The sequence below is a fragment of the Pseudopipra pipra genome, unplaced genomic scaffold, assembly GCF_036250125.1.
Source record: "Pseudopipra pipra isolate bDixPip1 unplaced genomic scaffold, bDixPip1.hap1 HAP1_SCAFFOLD_135, whole genome shotgun sequence".
Classification (NCBI taxonomy): Eukaryota; Metazoa; Chordata; class Aves; order Passeriformes; family Pipridae; genus Pseudopipra; species Pseudopipra pipra.
The window spans coordinates 1-18,954 of record NW_026990614.1 but is presented as its reverse complement, the minus strand read 5'-3'; the positions used below and the strand labels follow the sequence as shown (position 1 = coordinate 18,954).

General features: G+C 58.8%; 1 protein-coding gene across 1 annotated transcript in view; it reads right to left on the bottom strand.

Annotated features, from left to right (window-relative positions):
* LOC135408036 (heat shock factor protein 1-like) overlaps positions 1 to 18,948 on the bottom strand; it is a gene marked incomplete at its 5' end in the record, with an annotated part of 53,826 nt that extends 34,878 nt beyond the window's left edge. The window contains 4 exon segments of the mRNA XM_064643406.1: positions 15,508 to 15,632; positions 17,797 to 17,894; positions 17,897 to 17,932; positions 18,795 to 18,948. Coding sequence (XP_064499476.1) covers positions 15,508 to 15,632; positions 17,797 to 17,894; positions 17,897 to 17,932; positions 18,795 to 18,948 — 413 coding nt within the window.
* Positions 18,949 to 18,954: the final 6 nt, after the last annotated feature.

Sequence of the window (18,954 nt, the reverse complement as noted above, 5' to 3'; positions counted from 1 at the left end):
GAGCCCCAGTAACCCCTGTTTTATCCCCACATCACACCAGTCCCCCCAGTTGGGTACTGGGGGCAGGCAGAGCCCCAGTAACCCCTGTTTTATCCCCACATCACACCAGTCCCCCCAGTTGGGTACTGGGGGCAGGCAGAGCCCCAGGAACCCCTGTTTTATCCCCCCTTATCACACCAGTCCCCCCAGTTGGGTACTGGGGGCAGGCAGAGCCCCAGTAACCCCTGTTTTATCCCCCCCCATCACACCAGTCCATCCCAGTTGGGTACTGGGGGCAGGCAGAGCCCCAGGAACCCCTGTTTTATCCCCCCATATCACACCAGTCCCCCCAGTTGGGTACTGGGGCAGCACTGGGGGCAGGCAGAGCCCCAGTAACCCCTGTTTTATCCCCCCCACATCACACCAGTCCATCCCAGTTGGGTACTGGGGGCAGGCAGAGCCCCATTAAACCCTGTTTTTCCCCCCCAGCCGGAGCCGGGAACGCGGCGCTCCTGCCAATCCTTGGAATGCCATCCCTTATCTCCCGGAGCCAGGAGGCCCCTCATGGATCAGCGCGGCTCGGGAGGGTCCATCCCGCTGGAAAAACCCTTTCCAGAGGGTTGGGATGAGCGGGATCCGGGGAAAAGCCGCGCCCGATCCCACCCCCGGCGCCACAAAGGGCGGGTTTTAATGGGGTTTTAAGGGGGTTTTAATCCCCCCGTTTGCATCTGAAAGCCGGAGCAGCCCCGCGGTTGTGGCCCCCCTCCCCCGGTCCAGGTTTTTAGAGCCAGGTAAGGGCATGGAAAAGGTCTTTTCCTGCTCCCTTTGAAGGGAAAGGGAAAGCAGGTGCCGGGAGCAGCTGCGGTCCCACAAATTCCCACCTGGAAAACCCCCTCCCCGCGGGCCCCCAACCTCCCGCTTTTGGGGGGGAGGTTCGACCTCGGAGGCTCGAAATGTCTGATTTTTTAATCTCACCGTGTGATTGGGACCCTATTAAAAGAAAAAAAAATAAAAAATCATGGAATGTGCCGGGCTGGGAGGGACCCACAAGGATCACGAGCCGGGCTCGGGAATATCCGAAGGCACCTGAAGCCCCCCCGGTTTGTGTTCGAGGCTTTTCCTGCCCTGCAACATTTTATCCCTTGCCACGGGATTTAGGATCCTTCTCCAGGACACAGGGAATGGCTTCCCATGGCCAGAGGGTTAGATGGGATATCGAGAAGGAATTTTTGGCGGGGAGGGGCCGGGATGGAATTCCCAGAGAAGCCGCGGCTGCCCCTGGATCCCTGGAAGTGTCCAAGGCCAGGCTGGAGCAGCCTGGGGTGGTGGAAGGTGTCCCTGGCAGGGTGGATGGACTAAAAACGACCTTTAAGGTCCCTTCCCACCCAAACATTCCCTGAATTTCTGATCCCACAGGTCCAAAGGCTGCCGGGAACAACGCGAGGGTGGCTCCGGGGAGGGGGGGGGGGGGTCAGTACCCCCTTGATGATCCCAAAAAAAGGCAGCAAAGAGGGAGCCCCGGGTCAGTGCCGGCCCTAAGAAGGAGCGGGAGCAGCAGGGGCTGCCACATTCCCGGCGGGATGGGGATGGGGACGGGAAGGGGAGGGCACAGCTGAGCCCGGAGCCGCTCCCGGGGCCGCGATAAATGAGCAGCTCCCGGACAAAGCCGGGGGGGGAATCGGCAGCAACTGCTCCCTGTGCCCTGGGATATCAGCCGGGATATCAGCTGGGATATCAGCCGGGATATCAGCTGGGATATCAGCCGGGATATCAGCCGGGATATCAGCCGGGATATCAGCTGGAGCAGCTGCCGGGCCGGCAGGAACAAAGGGACAGACCCCGAGCAATTAACGGCGCCGATCCCAGGAGCCGGCCCGGGAATGACACAAAGGGAAGCCAATCGAGCGAGGAATGGGAAGGGTCCCGGCATCACCTGGATCCCGGGGCGCGGCCGGGATGGGCTCCGTCCCTCCCGGCTGCGGCTCAGCCAGCGGGACTTAGGGAAGGAGGAGGGAATGGAGGAATATCCCCCTGGAAATTGGGGATCCTGGAATCAGGGGTTAGGCCAGGCCTGGGAATCCTTTTCCACTCTCTGAGCTCCCACTTGGTCCTTCCTTGGGATGTTCCTGGTCACGGGACACAGGGAATGGCCTCAAACTGGAAAAGGGGAGGTTTCCATGGGATATTGGGAAGGAATTCCTGGCTGGGAGGGTGGGGAGGGGCCAGGATGGAATTCCCAGAGGAGCTGTGGCTGCCCCATCCCTGGGAGTGTCCAAGGGCAGGTTGGATCCCCCTGGGATGGTGGCAGGGGGTGGGAATGGATGTCACTCCTGCAATCCCACCCTGAGGTCCTGCAATCCCACCCTGAGGTCCTGCAATCCCACCCCAACTCCTGCAATCCCACCCCAATTCCTGCAGCTCAGCCAGCGGGACTTAAGGAAGGAGGAGGGACTGGAGGAATATCCCCCTGGAAATTGGGGATCCTGGAATCAGGGGTTAGGCCAGGCCTGGGAATCCTTTTCCACCCTCTGAGCTCACACTTGGGCCTTCCTGGGGATGTTCCTGGTCACGGGACACAGGGAATGGCTTCACACTGGAAAAGGGGAGATTTCCATGGGATATTGGGAGGGTGGGGGGAGAAAAGGGGGGTTGGAAACAGGGAAAAAAGGGGTGGGTGGTCCCAGAGCAAATCCAGGCTGGAGCAGAGGGATGGACCGGGCCTGTGCCCCAGTCCTACTGCTGGGGGAGCCCCAGGGACCGGGACATGGGGGGAGGGTTGGGACCAGGAGAGAGAAAAGAGAGAGGAGATGGAGGGAAAAGTCTGACCTCCCTGTTCCACAGGGATTTCATGGAATCAGGGAATGGTTTGGGTGGGAAGGGAGCTTAAGGATCATCCATTCCCACCCCCTGCCACGGGCAGGGACAGCTCCCACCATCCCAGGATGATCCAACCTGCCCTGGGACACTCCCAGGGATGGGGCAGCCACAGCTCCTCTGGGAATTCCATCCCAGCCCCTCCCCACCCTCCCAGCCAGGAATCCCTTCCCACTATCCCCCCTAACCCTGGGAAGCCATTCCCTGGGTGCTGTCCCTCCAGCCCTTGGCCCCAGTCCCTCTCCAGCTCTCCTGGAGCCCCTTCAGGCCCTGGAAGGGGCTCCAAGGTCTCCCTGGATCCTTCCCCTTCTCCAGGGGAACATTCCCAGCTCTCCCAGCCTGGCTCCAGAGCAGAGGGGCTCCAGCCCTGGGAGCACCTCTGTGTCCCCTCTGGACTCTCTCCAGCAGCTCCACATCCTTCAGGAATGTTGGGACCCGGAGCTGGAGGCAGCCCTCGCCCTGCCAGCTGCTCCCAGACTGGAGCAGGACATTCCCAGGACACTCCCAGGACATTCCCATCCTGCATCCAGGAGATAAACTGCCAGGATGAACCCACAGCCAACCAAACCCTCATCCCTTGGGATGTGCCCCTGCCTTATCTCGGAGCAGCCACCGGCTCCTGGATGGAGCCACGGGCACAGATCCAGAACTGATCCAGGAAAACCAGCTCCTGGATGGAGCCACGAGCACAGACCCAGAACTGATCCAGGAAAACCAGCTCCTGGATGGAGCCACGAGCACAGACCCAGAACTGATCCAGGAAAACCGGCTCCTGGATGGAGCCACGAGCACAGATCCAGCACTGATCCAGGAAAACCGGCTCCTGGATGGAGCCACGAGCACAGATCCAGAACTGATCCAGGAAAACTGGCTCCTGGATGGAGCCACGAGCACAGATCCAGCACTGATCCAGGAAAACCAGCTCCTGGATGGTGCCACAATCCGGAACTGATCCAGGAAAACCGGCTCCTGGATGGAGCCACGGGCACAGATCCAGAACTGATCCAGGAAAAGCAGCCCCTGGATGGAGCCATGAGCACAGATCCAGAACTGATCCAGGAAAACCGGCTCCTGGATGGAGCCATGAGCACAGATCCAGAACTGATCCAGGAAAACCAGCTCCTGGATGGAGCCACAATCTGGAACTGATCCAGGAAAACCAGCCCCTGGATGGAGCCACGGGCACAGATCCAGAACTGATCCAGGAAAACCAGCTCCTGGATGGAGCCATGAGCACAGATCCAGAACTGATCCAGGAAAACCGGCTCCTGGATGGAGCCATGAGCACAGATCCAGAACTGATCCAGGAAAACCAGCTCCTGGATGGAGCCACAATCTGGAACTGATCCAGGAAAACCAGCCCCTGGATGGAGCCACGGGCACAGATCCAGAACTGATCCAGGAAAACCAGCTCCTGGATGGAGCCACAATCTGGAACTGATCCAGGAAAACCAGCTCCTGGATGGAGCCACGGGCACAGATCCAGAACTGATCCAGGAAAACCAGCTCCTGGATGGAGCCACAAGCACAGATCCAGAACTGATCCAGGAAAACCAGCTCCTGGATGGAGCCACGAGCACAGATCCAGCACTGATCCAGGAAAACTGGCCCCTGGATGGAGCCACGAGCACAGATCCAGAACTGATCCAGGAAAACTGGCCCCTGGATGGAGCCACGAGCACAGATCCAGAACTGATCCAGGAAAACTGGCTCCTGGATGGAGCCACGAGCACAGATCCAGAACTGATCCAGGAAAACCAGCTCCTGGATGGAGCCACAATCTGGAACTGATCCAGGAAAACCAGCTCCTGGATGGAGCCACGAGCACAGATCCAGAACTGATCCAGGAAAACCGGCTCCTGGATGGAGCCACAATCTGGAACTGATCCAGGAAAACTGGCTCCTGGATGGAGCCACGGGCACAGATCCAGGAAAAGCAGCCCCTGGGGAGGGCAAACTGGGCCCCCCCGTGAGGTTAAACCCCGGCCCGGGCGCAGGGTTGAGCCGAGCTCATGACTCAGGTATTTAATTGTGGCAGTTAATTATTAATTAACAACAACCCTGAGCGGGAAAACAGGGATGTAAATCCAACACCAGCCCCTTGCCCAGCCCACCAGGAGTTTGGGAGTGGATCCAAAGCTGCTGGAGAGGGTGTGAAGGAGGGATGTGAGGATGGAGAAGGTCTGGAGGTGAAGCAGCTCCGGGCACTGGGATTGTCCAGCTGGAAAACACCAGACTCAGGGGGGATTCCTTGGGATCTGCAGCTTCATCCCGAGGGGCAGCACAGGGACAGGAGCCCAGGGAGTGGCTGGAGATGGCTCAGGTGGGATCCTGGGGAAAATCCCTCCTGGGAAGGGCTGCCCAGCCCTGGATCCCCATCCCTGGAGCATCCCTGGGGAGGTGGGCAGGGCTGGCCTGGCTGGGATCAGGGGGATTTTCCAACCTGACTGATTCCATGGGCACATCCCCAAGGCTGCCAGGGTTCAAGGAGCGCTTGGACAATGCTCTCAGGGACAGGGGGGGATTTTGGGATGTCCTGAGCAGGGCCAGGAGCTGGATGGGTGATCCCAGGGAAAACTGATGATCACCCAGAGAAGCTGTGGCTGCCCCTGGATCCCTGGAAGTGTCCAAGGCCACGTTGGGCAGGATTTGGAGCAACCTGGGCTAGTGGGAGGTGTCCCTGCCTGTGGCAGGGGGGTGGAATAAGATGATCCTTAAAATCCCTTCCCACCCAAACCTTTCCATGATCCTTGTGGGTCCCTTCCCACTTGGGATATTCCATAATTCCCCGAGTGCTGCCCAGCTCCGGGCCCTGGAGGAAGGAGCCTGCAGGGCACGGGATAAATCCTGATCCCAGCCCTCTGGAGCAGGGCTGGGAGATCCCACCTGGGTCCCGTTATCCCCCCCCCCCAGACAATGGTGGGGATGAATTCCAGCCCCAGCTCCCTGCAGGTCCCGGGCTGGGCTCTGGAATGACCCATAAATCCCACCCCAAGCAGGGCCTGGCCTCGTAAAAAGCAGCTCAAACCCCACATCCCAACGTCATTCCCGGAGCCATCAAAGCCCCTCCGAGCCCGGGCCGAGCTTTGACTCGGAGCCAGCCCCCCATCCCTCTGGAGCAGGAGCCCAGGGGGGGCTCTGGATTCCATCTGGGAGCAGCTGGAGCCCTGCACAGGAAGCCCATAAAAACCCCCAAAACACAATGGCCCAATTTGGGGCCGTAAAACCCGGCCCAGGGTCTGGGCACGAGGCTGGAGGAGCCGGAGCTCAGCCAGGGGAGCTGAGGGAAGGGGGAGGGAAACGAGGGGGGACCCCCTGGAAACTGGGGAGAGCTGGGTTAGGGGTTAGGCCAGGCCTGGGCATCCTAAAAACCCTCTGAGGGCACAGCTGGGCCTTCCTTGGGACCTTCTCGGTCACAGCACACAGGGAATGGCTTCCCAGGGTTAGGTGGGATATTGGGAAGGGATTCCTGGCTGGGAGGGTGGGGAGGGACTGGGATGGAATTCCCAGAGGAGCTGTGGCTGCCCCATCCCTGGGAGTGTCCAAGGGCAGGTTGGATCACCCTGGGATGGTGGGAGGTGTCCCTGCCCATGGCAGGGGGTGGGAATGGATGTCACTCCTGCAATCCCACCCCAACTCCTGCAATCCCACCCCAATTCCTGCAATCCCACCCCAACTCCTGCAATCCCACCCCAACTCCTGCAATCCCACCCCAACTCCTGCAATCCCACCCTAATTCCTGCAATCCCACCCTAATTCCTGCAATCCCAAATTCCTGCAATCCCACCCCAGTTCCTGCAATCCCACCCCAATTCCTGCAATCCCACCCCAACTCCTGCAATCCCAAACTCCTGCAATCCCACCCCAAACTTCTGCAATCCCACCCAAATTCCTGCAATCCCACCCCAACTCCTGCAATCCCAAATTCCTGCAATCCCACCCCAACTCCTGCAATTCCACCCCAACTCCTGCAATCCCACCCCAACTCCTGCAATCCCACCCCAACTCCTGCAATCCCAAACTCCTGCAATCCCCCCAATTCCTGCAATCCCACCCCAACTCCTGCAATCCCACCCTAATTCCTGCAATCCCACCCCAGTTCCTGCAATCCCACCCCAACTCCTGCAATCCCACCCCAATTCCTGCAATCCCACCCCAATTCCTTCAATCCCACCCCAACTCCTGCAATCCCAAACTCCTGCAATCCCACCCCAACTCCTGCAATCCCAAACTCCTGCAATCCCACCCCAACTCCTGCAATCCCACCCCAATTCCTGCAATCCCACCCCAACTCCTGCAATCCCACCCCAATTCCTGCAATCCCACCCCATCCAAGACATCCCTGTGCTCCAAGATTTCCAGCAGCTCTCCAGCAAACCCGCCAGCGCCGCCTCAGCCCCTCAACTCCCCATTCCCATGTTTTGGGAAGGGAATCCAGCACCAATTAAATCTCCTGGGATCCCTGGATGATCCCCATCCCGCTCCTTGCGGCGGGAACGGCCGGAATTCCGCGGGGGAGCCGCTGCCCCGCGCGAAGGGAAAGGCCCTTTCCCTGCTCCCGGCCATCCAGGGCTGCTCAGCTGCGTGGGATGAGGCCCCGGAGGCTGGGATGGATTCCAGGGAATCCCGTGGATCTCTGCTGCCTCCAGAAGACTCTTTTGGGAAGAGGTTTGGCCGCCCCGGGAGCCTTTGCTTCCCGACAGCATCCCGGCCTTTTCAGGGAGTCATGGAATGTCCTGGGTGGGAAGGGAACCCCAAGGATCACCCATCCAGCTCCTGGCCCTGCTCAGGACATCCCAAAATCCCCCCCTGTCCCTGAGAGCATTGTCCAAGCGCTCCTTGAACCCTGGCAGCCTTTGGGATGTGCCCATGGAATCAATCAGGTTGGAAAATCCCCCTGATCCCACCCAGGCCAGCCCTGCCCGTGTCCCCAAGTGCCACCTCCCCAGGGATGGGGATCCAGGGCTGGGCAGCCCTTCCCAGGAGGGGTTTTCCCCAGGATCCCACCTGAGCCATCTCCAGCCATTCCCTGGGCTCCTGTCCCTGTGCTGCCCCTCGGGATGAAGCTGCAGATCCCAAGGAATCCTCCCTCAGTCTCCTGTTTTCCAGCTGGACAATCCCAGTGCCCGGAGCTGCTCCCACACGGCTTCACCTCCAGACCTTCTCCATCCTCACGTCCCTCCTTTGGACCCCCCTCCTGTGGAATCCTGGAATGGTTTGGGTGGGAAGGGACCTTAAATCCCACCCAGTGCCACCCCCTGCCCGGGGCAGGGACACCTCCCACCATCCCAGGCTGCTCCAGCCTGACCTTGGACACTCCCAAGGATCCAGGGGCAGCCCCAGCTCGTTGGCCCCAGTGCCCAGGGAGCAGCATCCAAGAGCAGCACTGACATTCCCATTCCAGCCGTGGAGAACACGCCCTGGGAGCAGGAGCAGGAGCAGGACACAGCCCCCAAAGCACAGCAGCTCCCCAGCACATCCCACCTCCCTGTTCCCTCTTTCCTCCCCAGCCTGGCCCCGGTTTTCCCCCTTTTCCCAGCCCATCCAGGTGGGACAGACCTGCAGCCACACCCATAGAGCCCTTCCCCTTCTCCCTCTTTCCCTTCTCCCCTTTCCATTCACCTTCTCCCCTTTTCCTTCACCTTCTCCCCCTTCTCCCCTCACCTTCTCCCCTTTCCCTTCCCCTTCTCCCCCTTCTCCCTTCACCTTCTCCCCTTTTCCTTCACCTTCTCCCCCTTCTCCCTTCACCTTCTCCCCCTTCTCCCTTCACCTTCTCCCCTTTTCCTTCACCTTCTCCCTTCCCCCCTTTTCCCTTTAATCTCCCCTTTTTCCTTTTATTTCCTCCCTTTTCCTTCACCTTCTCCCCTCTTTTTTCCCTTCCCCTTCTCTCCTTTTCCCTTTAATTTTTTCCCTTTCCCTTCACCTTCTCCCCTTTTCCCTTCACCTTCTCCTCTTTCCCTTCACCTTCTCCTCTTTTCCTTCACCTTCTCCTCTTTTCCTTCACCTTCTCCCCTTTTCCTTCACCTTCTCTCCTTTTCCTTTTAATCTTCTCCCCTTTTTCCTTTTTTTCCTCCCTTTTCCTTCACCTTCTCCTTCTTTTCCTTCACCTTCTCCCCCTTTCCCTTCACCTTCTCCCTTTTTCCTTTTAATCTTGTCCCCTTTTTCCTTTTTTTTCCTCCCTTTTCCTTCACCTTCTCCCCCTTTCCCTTCACCTTCTCCCCTTTTCCCTTTAATCTTCTCCCCTTTTTTCTTTTTTTCCTCCCTTTTCCTTCACCTTCTCCCCCTTTTCCTTCACCTTCTCCCCTCTTTTTCCCTTCCCTTCTCCCCTTTCCCCTTTAATCTTCTCCCCTTTTTCCTTCACCTTCTCCCCTTTTTCCCTTCACCTTCTCCCCTTTTCCTTTTAATCTTCTCCCCTTTTTCCTTTAACTTTTTCCCTTTCCCTTCACCTTCTCCCCCTTTCCCTTCACCTTCTCCCTTTTTCCTTTTAATATTGTCCCCTTTTTCCTTTTTTTCCTCCCTTTCCCTTCACCTTCTCCCCTTTTCCTTTTAATCTTCTTCCCTTTTTCCTTTTTTTTCCTCCCTTTTCCTTCACCTTCTCCCCTTTTCCCTTCACCTTCTCCTCCTTTTCCTTCACCTTCTCCCCCTTCTCCCTTCCCCCCTTTTCCCTTTAATCTTCTCCCCTTTTCCTTCACCTTCTCCCCTTTTTCCTTTAATGTTTTCCTTTAATTTTTTCCCTTTCCCTTCACCTTCTCCCCCTTTTCCTTCACCTTCTCCCCCTTCTCCCTTCCCCTTCTCCCCTTTTCCCTTTAATCTTCTCCCCTTTTTCCCTTCACTTTCTCCCCTTTTTCCCTTCACCTTCTCCCCTTTTCCTTTTAATCTTCTTCCCTTTTTCCTTTTTTTTCCTCCCTTTTCCTTCACCTTCTCCCCCTTTCCCTTCACCTTCTCCCCTCTTTTTCCCTTCACCTTCTCCCCTTTTCCCTTTAATTTTCTCCCTTTTCCTTCACCTTCTCCCCCTTTTCCCTTCACCTTCTCCCCTCTTTTTCCCTTCCCCTTTCCCCCTTTTCCCTTGAAGAGCAAACCGGGCTGAAAAGCTCCACCTAATTCCAAACCCAGGACTAAACCCGGGACTAAACCCGGGACTAAAGCCGGGCAGCTCCTCATCCCCCAGCCGGTTTCCAGGAGCTTCCCAAGCCCCTGGAAGGCAGGAGGGAAACGCTCCCAGGTCGGACTCGGCTCTTCCCTGCCCTGGAGCCGCTGGATCCGACGTCTCCAGCACGTGTGCTCCTGCCAAACCCGTTCCCCCAGCCGGGGATGTGGGAAGCCCGAAGCCATAAAGCCGCTTCCAGGGCTCGGGATTATCCCGGGATGATTTACCGGCGGCTGCAGCCGGTAAAACAATCCCGGAGCCGAGGGATCGCTCGGCAGAGGCCCAGCCCCGGCTCTGCCGGATTTATGTCTGTCAGGAGGGGCTCTGGCTGCTCCATCCCGCTGCAACGGGGGCCTCGGGAAGTGGCGGGGTCTGGATGGGGAAAGGGGGGTGAGGGGGAGCTCCGGAGTCCACCCGGCAGCTCCAAACACGGAGCAATCCCAGCTGGAGCCGGGGGGGAAGAGGAGAGAGCAGGTGCAGACACGGGGGCAGCTCCTGCTCCCCCGGAACGTGTTTGGAATTAGAGCCACGGATCCGCCCGCGGCTCCCGGAGGAGCCCAACGGAGCCGATGAATCACCGGGAAGCGACGGCGGCTCCCGTCTGACCCCCCTGCCCTGTCTGACCCCCCTGATCCGTCTGACCCCCCTGATCCATCTGACCCCCCTGATCCGTCTGACCCCCTGATCCGTCTGACCCCCTGCCCTGTCTGACCCCCCTGATCCATCTGACCCCCTGATCCGTCTGACCCCCTGATCCGTCTGACCCCCTGATCCATCTGACCCCCCTGATCCATCTGACCCCCTGATCCGTCTGACCCCCTGATCCGTCTGACCCCCTGCCCTGTCTGACCCCCCTGATCCATCTGACCCCCTGATCCGTCTGACCCCCTGATCCGTCTGACCCCCTGATCCGTCTGACCCCCCTGATCCATCTGACCCCCTGATCCATCTGACCCCCTGATCCGTCTGACCCCCCTGATCCGTCTGACCCCCCTGATCCATCTGACCCCCTGATCCGTCTGACCCCCCTGATCCGTCTGACCCCCTGATCCATCTGACCCCCTGATCCGTCTGACCCCCCTGATCCATCTGACCCCCTGCCCTGTCTGACCCCCCTGATCCGTCTGACCCCCTGATCCGTCTGACCCCCTGATCCATCTGACCCCCTGATCCATCTGACCCCCTACCCTGTCTGACCCCCCTGATCCGTCTGACCCCCTGATCCGTCTGACCCCCCTGATCCGTCTGACCCCCCTGATCCGTCTGACCCCCTGATCCGTCTGACCCCCCTGATCCATCTGACCCCCCTGATCCATCTGACCCCCTGATCCGTCTGACCCCCTGCCCTGTCTGACCCCCTGATCCATCTGTCCCCCTGATCCGTCTGACCCCCCTGATCCATCTGACCCCCTGATCCATCTGACCCCCTGATCCATCTGACCCCCCTGATCCGTCTGACCCCCTGATCCATCTGACCCCCTGATCCGTCTGACCCCCTGATCCGTCTGACCCCCTGATCCGTCTGACCCCCCTGATCCATCTGACCCCCTGATCCGTCTGACCCCCTGCCCTGTCTGACCCCCTGATCCATCTGTCCCCCTGATCCGTCTGACCCCCCTGATCCATCTGACCCCCTGATCCATCTGACCCCCTGATCCATCTGACCCCCCTGATCCGTCTGACCCCCTGATCCATCTGACCCCCTGATCCGTCTGACCCCCCTGATCCGTCTGACCCCCTTGCCCCCGGCGTGAGGGGGAGGGATCGTGGAATTTCAGGGAATCACAGGGAAGGAAGGGACCTTCAGGATCATCCAGTGCCATCCCACCATCCCAGGGTGATCCGACCTGGCCCGGGACACTCCCAGGGATGTGGATGGGTCACAGGGTGCCGGCTGTGTTTTCCCAAAAAAACCCCCTCAGCGTGGGGATGGATTGTGGGGATGGATCCTCTGGGCCCCCCCAGCCCATCCAGCCTGTCCTTGGTGCTCCAAGTGCAGCCCCGGACTGGGAGAAACAGGGAGTGTCCCAAATGCTGGGATTTGGAACAGGGAACAATAATCCAGCATTCCAGGACTTTGGGGTGTCTGCAGTGCCCGGCTGGCACAAAACATGGAATGGGTTGGGTGGGAAAGGACCTTCAGGATCATCCATTCCCACCCCCTGCCGTGGGCAGGGACACTTTTCCACTATCCCAGGGTGATCCAACCTGGCCTGGGACACTCCCAGGGATGGAGCAGCCACAGCTTCTCTGGGAATTCCATCCCAGCCCCTCCCCACCCTCCCAGCCAGGAATCCCTTCCCACTATCCCCCCTAACCCTGGGAAGCCATTCCCTGGGTGCTGTCCCTCCAGCCCTTGGCCCCAGTCCCTCTCCAGCTCTCCTGGAGCCCCTTCAGGCCCTGGAAGGGGCTCCAAGGTCTCCCTGGATCCTTCCCCTTCTCCAGGTGAACATTCCCAGCTCTCCCAGCCTGGCTCCAGAGCAGAGGGGCTCCAGCCCCGGGAGCAGCTCCGTGTCCCCTCTGGACTCTCTGGGGTCCTTCAGGAATGTCAGACCCCAGAGCTGCAAGGGGGGTGTGTATGTCTCACCCCAGCTGGGCAGAATTCCCCCTTTCCTGGCCTTTCCAACCTACAAAAACACCTTGTCAGGGCAAACACGGAGCAATCCCGAATCCCAGAGCTCCCTCAGGCCGGATTCCCTGGGATTCCAAGCACTTCCCTGTCCCTGCAGCCGACGCAGAGGGCAAACAATCCAAGTGCTGCCTTCCTGAGCTGGTCACTCCCCTAAAGGACACAGAGTTGCTCCCACACACCCCAGGCTGAGCCAGAACGTTCCTAAAGGCCCCAGGGGCACCAGGAATTCCAGGCCTGGAGCTGGGAAGGAGCCTCAGATCCAGGGAAACGCTCCCGAGGATCCGACAGGTTTGAATTCCCGGCAATTCCCAGGGAAAGGGCCCGGCAGGCTCTGGCTGAGCTGAGCCAGCCCTGCAGGAGCAGGAGGGGAAGCACACAAGGAACCTGCTGGAATTCCATGGCATTAACGGCCACTCCCTGCTGGAAGGGACCTCTGGGACCTGCAGGACCTCTGAGTGGGAAGGGACCTGAATTCCCAGCCATTCCCACACCTCCTGCTATCCCAGCCTGCTCCAACCTGGCCTTGGACACTCCCAGGGATGGGGCAGCCACAGATTCCCCTGGAATTCCATCCCAGCCCCTCCCCACCCTCCCAGGGAAGGATTCCTCCCCAATATCCCACCTGTACCTCAGTCTTCCACCCATTACTCCAACAATTCCTCCCACTTGAGAGCAGGGAGCTTATTGCTAATTCCATTTAATTATTTTCACTTAAAAACCCCGGAGCTGCTGCTCCTCAGGCTGGAATCACTTCCCACATCCCCTCACCTTCTTCCCTGTCCCTAAAAAAAAAGCTGAGCTGGTTCAGCCCCTCGTTACTCAGCAGGTTTTCCATCCTTTCCGTCCTTCCTGCCTCTGTTCCCGAGGTTTGCTCCGTGACTCAGCACTTTTCCCACACACTCCCTCCCCTGGCTGTGGGCAGGGAGCTGCACTGGATGACCTCCAAAGGTCCCTTCCCACCCAAACTATTCCAGAAATCCACATTTTCCCCAAAGCCAACGGCTGACTGAGCTCTCCTACGTCCAACCACCGGGAATTCCGGGCCTCCAAACCGGGAGGGACAAAGGTTGGATGGACCTTGGAGCGACCTGGAAGGTGTCCCTGCCCTCTCAGGTGGCCTTGAAGGCTCCTTCCAACCCCAAACCATTCCATGATTCAAAGCCATCATTCCCAGGGAATTCTGGCAGCTTCCAGCTCCAGAGATTCCCTGGAGCAGCAGCACGACAGGCCCGGGCTGAAGGGCTGAGCCCCAAAATCCACTTTTTCCCTACAGAAAGGAGGATGGGTGTTGACTTTGGAGTGGTGCAGGGGAGGGAATAACCTGGAAAAACCCGGGATAATGTGGAATAACCCCCCTGCAGGGGTGCAGCACGACACAGACCCTCAGGAACAGGTAAAAAACTCCTCAGGAAAACCCGGGACAGAGAGGAGAGGGTGGGCCCTGGGAGAGGCTTGGGAGCATCCAGGGATCCAGGACTGGAACCACCAGGAATTTAATCATTTAATCACTCATTTAATTGGGATCCTCTCCCCTCTTTACGTTCCCATTTCCCTGATGGGCTCCCAACAATCCCCAATTCCAGCATTTCCCATTTCAGGAATTGCACACCCACCTCTTTTGGCCTCTTTTGGGTTGGTTTTGTTTTGTTTCCTGATTAACTGGGTAATTCCTGGAAGGAAGGGGGAGCTCCCAGCGCCCAGAGCACATCCCAGAGCTGCTCCCTGCACTCCATCTAGTGGTTCCCAGCCTCCTGCTAATTAATGACTGCTCCTAATGAGCAGGAACAGCCCAGGGAACAGCTGGATCCTCCCGGAGGGGAATGAGCCCCGGGGTTTCATCCCAACACATGGAGTCCTGGAATGCTTTGGCTGGGAAGGGACTTAAAGCCCATCCAATCCCACCCTTTTCCACGGGCAGGGACAACTCCCACTATCCCAGGTCACTCCAACCTGTCCCTTGGACACTTCCAGGGATGGGGCAGCCACGGCTTCCCTGGGAATTCCATCCCAGCCCCTCCCTGCCCTCCCGGGGAAGAATTTCTTAACCCCTTCCCACTGCCCTGCTTCATCCAGCAAGAAGGGAAAGCTGCTGGATCCTAAGATCCAGGACCAAATTCCTTGGGAAAAGTGGCAGAGATGAAGGAGCTGGGAAGAAAATGACTCCCCTGACGTGCCGGTCACTCCACGTTCCGGGGAGTTAAATGAGGGAAAAGAGCTTTAAAATCTGATTTATAGAGGGAAATCAGGCACCCCCAGCCCCAAATCCTTCCCTGGGAGGGCAGGGAGGGGCTGGGATGGAATTCCCAGGGAAGCTGTGGCTGCTCCATCCCTGGAAGTGTTCAAGGCCTCAAGCCCTGAGGGGGAGGAAGAGCACCCTGGGCACCTCCACAGGTCAGGAACTGGGGTTCAATGGGACTCAAATCCCTAGATTTGCCTCCCAACCCACCAGCAAACCCCTGGAGGGGGGGGCTATCCATCAAAAATCCACCTGGGAACAGGGAAGAAGCAGCAGGAACAGGGCTGGGACAGCAGAGTTATCCCAAACCACCCGAGGACGCCCCGGAGCGGCAAAAGGACGACGGGACACGGGAGTCGGGCAGCAAAACAACAAATCCAAAAGGGGGAAAAAACCAAATTCCAGCCCGGGAAAGAAGCTCCTGAAACTCCCCACAGCCTTCCCAAGAGATCCCCTGGAGCAGAGAGGTCCCCAAAAACCGGCTTTATGTGATATTTGGGGGCCAACCCGGCGCGTCTTTGGGCAGCGTCCGAACTTCTCCCACAGAACACGACGGGGGGGGGGAAAAAAGGGTTAAAAACCAACGGAAATCCTCGGGAAAGCCCCGCTGGGAGCGTCCTGCCCATCCCACATACATACTGCTTCATGGCCACCAGCTTGGAGTCCATGCTCTCCTGCTTGCCCTTCATCACCTGGATGTCCGTCAGCAGCTTGGTGACGTTGTCCTGCCGCACCTTGACGTCCTCGCTCTTGACGTTGGACACCTGGGGGGACAAGGGGACAGGTGACACCCAGCTGGGGGGGAGTGTGGATGTGCTGGAAGGCAGGAGGGCTCTGCAGAGGGACCTGGAGAGGTTGGATCCATGGGCTGATTCCAAGGGGATGAGGTTCCACCAGGCCAAGGGCCGGGTCCTGCCCTTTGGCCACAACAACCCCTGGGGCCAGAGGGGCTGGAGAGCAGCCAGGCAGGAAGGGAGCTGGGATTTGGGATGGGCAGGGAGCTGAACAGGAGCCAGAGTGTGTCCAGGGGGACAAGAAGGCCAATGGATCCTGGCCTGGCTCAGGAACAGGGTGGCAGCAGGAGCAGGGAAGGGGCTCTTCTCTCGTGAGGCCACCCCTGGAGTGCTGTGTCCAGCTCTGGGCCCTCAGCTCAGGAAGGACATGGAGGGGCTGGAGCAGGTCCAGAGGAGAGCAATGAGGCTGGGGAAGGGACTGGAGCACAATTGCCATGAGGAGAGGCTGAGGGAGCTGGGGGGGCTCAGCCTGGAGAGGAGGAGGCTCAGGGGAGACCTCCTCACTCTCTGCAACTCCCTGACAGGAGGGGGGGAGCCAGCTGGGGGTTGGTCTCTTTTCCCATCAGCAAGACAAGAGGGCTGGGTCTGAAGCTGTGCCAGGGGAGGTTTAGGTTGGATATCAGGAAGAATTTCTTTCCAGAGAGGGTGCTCAGCCATTGGAATGGGCTGCCCAGGGAAGGGGGGGATTCTCCATCCCTGGATGTGGCATCAGTGCCACGGGCTGGGAACCACGGCGGGGTTGGATCAAGGGTTGGACTGGATGATCTCGGAGGTCCCTTCCAACCCAGCTGATTCTGGGATTCTCTGATTCTCAGGGGGGGCAATTCCTACAATTCCTGCCCCCAAAACGGGCAGCTGAGGTGGAAGAATTGGGGGTTTTAAAATCAGCTGTGGCCCCTCTCCTGCCCGGCCAAGCGGGTGCTGGCAGGGGGGGCAGAGCAGTGCCCACCGGGGCTGCTTTTCTTGGGGGGTTTGGGATTTGCCAAATTCCCTCCTGAGCTACAAAAATAAATTAAAATAGAAAAATAAACTAAAAAAAAATGACGTTTTTGGATCAGACACTCGGCGCCCAGGGGAGAAGGGCCCACCCAGAGCTGTGTCCGTCAATCAATCACACCTCTGGAAAAATCCCAGCGTTTTTGTCCCTAAAACTTCGGGAGCCACAAAGCCCAGGAGCAAATCTGGGCAGAAACCAGGAAAAAAACCCAACTCTCTTCCTTGCCGGATTTCTGCTGCCAGCACAGGGAAGCCGAGGGGGGTCGGCAATTAGCAAGGTCATTAACGGCTCTGAGGGGGAAAATCGGCCTCGGCATTCCCACCACGGGGCTTCTGGGAGAAGCTCCTGGTAAAATATTCCCAGGGAAGGACACCCAGGAGGGTCCCACCGCTCCAGAAAGGCAGGAATCTGCCAGGGAAGGACACCCAGGAGGGTCCCACTGCTCCACAAAGGCAGGAATTTGCCAGGGAAGGGCACCCAGGAGGGTCCCACTATTCTAGAAAGGCAGGAATCTGGCAGGGAAGGACACCCAGGAGGGTCCCACTGCTCCAGAAAGGCAGGAATCTGCCAGGGAAGGACATCCAGGAGGGTCCCACTGCTCCAGAAAGGCAGGAATCTGCCAGGGAAGGGTTAAAACACCTGCAGAAATCTCCAAGACCTCTTTACATCCCACGGGGAAAACGTCCAGAGGAGCCAAATCCCTCAGGGAAAAGCGGGATGTGGGATTATTTGAGAGCCCCCTGGGATAGGAGGGGAAGGAGCTGCTCCACCTGCACGTTCCTGGGATTGATACTTGGGAGAAGAAGGAGTAGAACGTTGTTTTTCCAGCCTGCACTTCGGGATTAAACGATCAACCCGGGAAAGTGCCTTGGGGGGAATTTTTTAAGCCAAGTGTCGCACCTCTGAATTCCAAGGAATGTGGGGGCAGCTGGAAAGCACAGCTGGGAGTCCAGAGGGAAAACGGGGAGGTTCCTATTTGGGATATACACTGGGAGTTAATGTAATCCAGGTGTTCCACCCCTTCCATCCCACACCCCCCCACCTTCACCAACATCCCAACCCGGGGGCACGCGGATGGTTTTGGGATCAATCCCGGTTTTTTGAGCCTCCCCCCGGGGATGTGGAGCCTGGACTTACGCTGGTGACTTTCCTCTTGATGTTCTCCAGGAGGAGCTCCTGGCCCCGGATGAAATAGGGATGCTGGAATTCCGTGTCGTCCTTCTCCGGCTTCACCAGCCCCCCTGCTCGATGTGCACGACCTTGCGGAAGCCGTCTGGGAAAAGAGGGAACAGGGGGGAATTCAGGGAGCAGAGCCCGGCCCTGGAGCATCCCTGGTGCTCCAGGAGGGCTCTGGAACAACTCTCATCCTAAAAAATGCTGCTTGGAACGAGAGACCCACCCGAAACTTCCAGGGGAAAGGGGGCTGATGTTGGTCCTTGCACGGCCTGAGAAGCCCCTGAGCGAGGGCCCTGCGGCCGATCGTGGAATCTGGGAATGGTTTGGGGGGAAGGGACCTTCAGGATCATCCATTCCCACCCCCTGCCATGGGCAGGGACACCTCCCACCATCCCAGGGGGATCCAATCTGCCCTTGGACACTCCCAGGGATGGGGCAGCCACAGCTCCTCTGGGAATTCCATCCCAGACCCTCCCCACCCTCCCAGCCAGGAATCCCTTCCCACTATCCCACCTAACCCTGGGAAGCCATTCCCTGGGTGCTGTCCCTCCAGCCCTTGTCCCCAGTCCCTCTCCAGCTCTCCTGGAGCCCCTTCAGGCCCTGGAAGGGGCTCCAAGGTCTCCCTGGATCCTTCCCTTCTCCAGGTGAACATTCCCAGCTCTCCCAGCCTGGCTCCAGAGCAGAGGGGCTCCAGCCCTGGGAGCAGCTCCGTGTCCCCTCTGGATTCACTCCAGCAGCTCCCCATCCTTCAGGAATGTTGGGAACCCCCAGAGCTGCAGGGGGGGGGGTCTCACCCGAGGGGGCAGAGGGGCAGAATTCCCCCTTTCCCTGCTGCCCAGCCCGTGGGATCAGCCCAGGACGGAGCTGATCCCGGTCTCCCCCGACCCCTCCCGACCCCGCGCGCTCCCAGGGCGGCTCCCGGCTGGAAAAGCAGCTCCCCGTGCCCCCGCTGCACTCACACATGTTGAGCTGGCGCACGAAGCTGGCCATGTTGTTGTGTTTGAAGTACTTGGGCAGCACCTCCTTGGCGAACTGGCCCTGGTCAAACACGTGGAAGCTGCTCCCGCTCTGCTCCGGGAAAAAAAACCAAAGGGAAAAGGGAGCGTCACCGACCCGCCA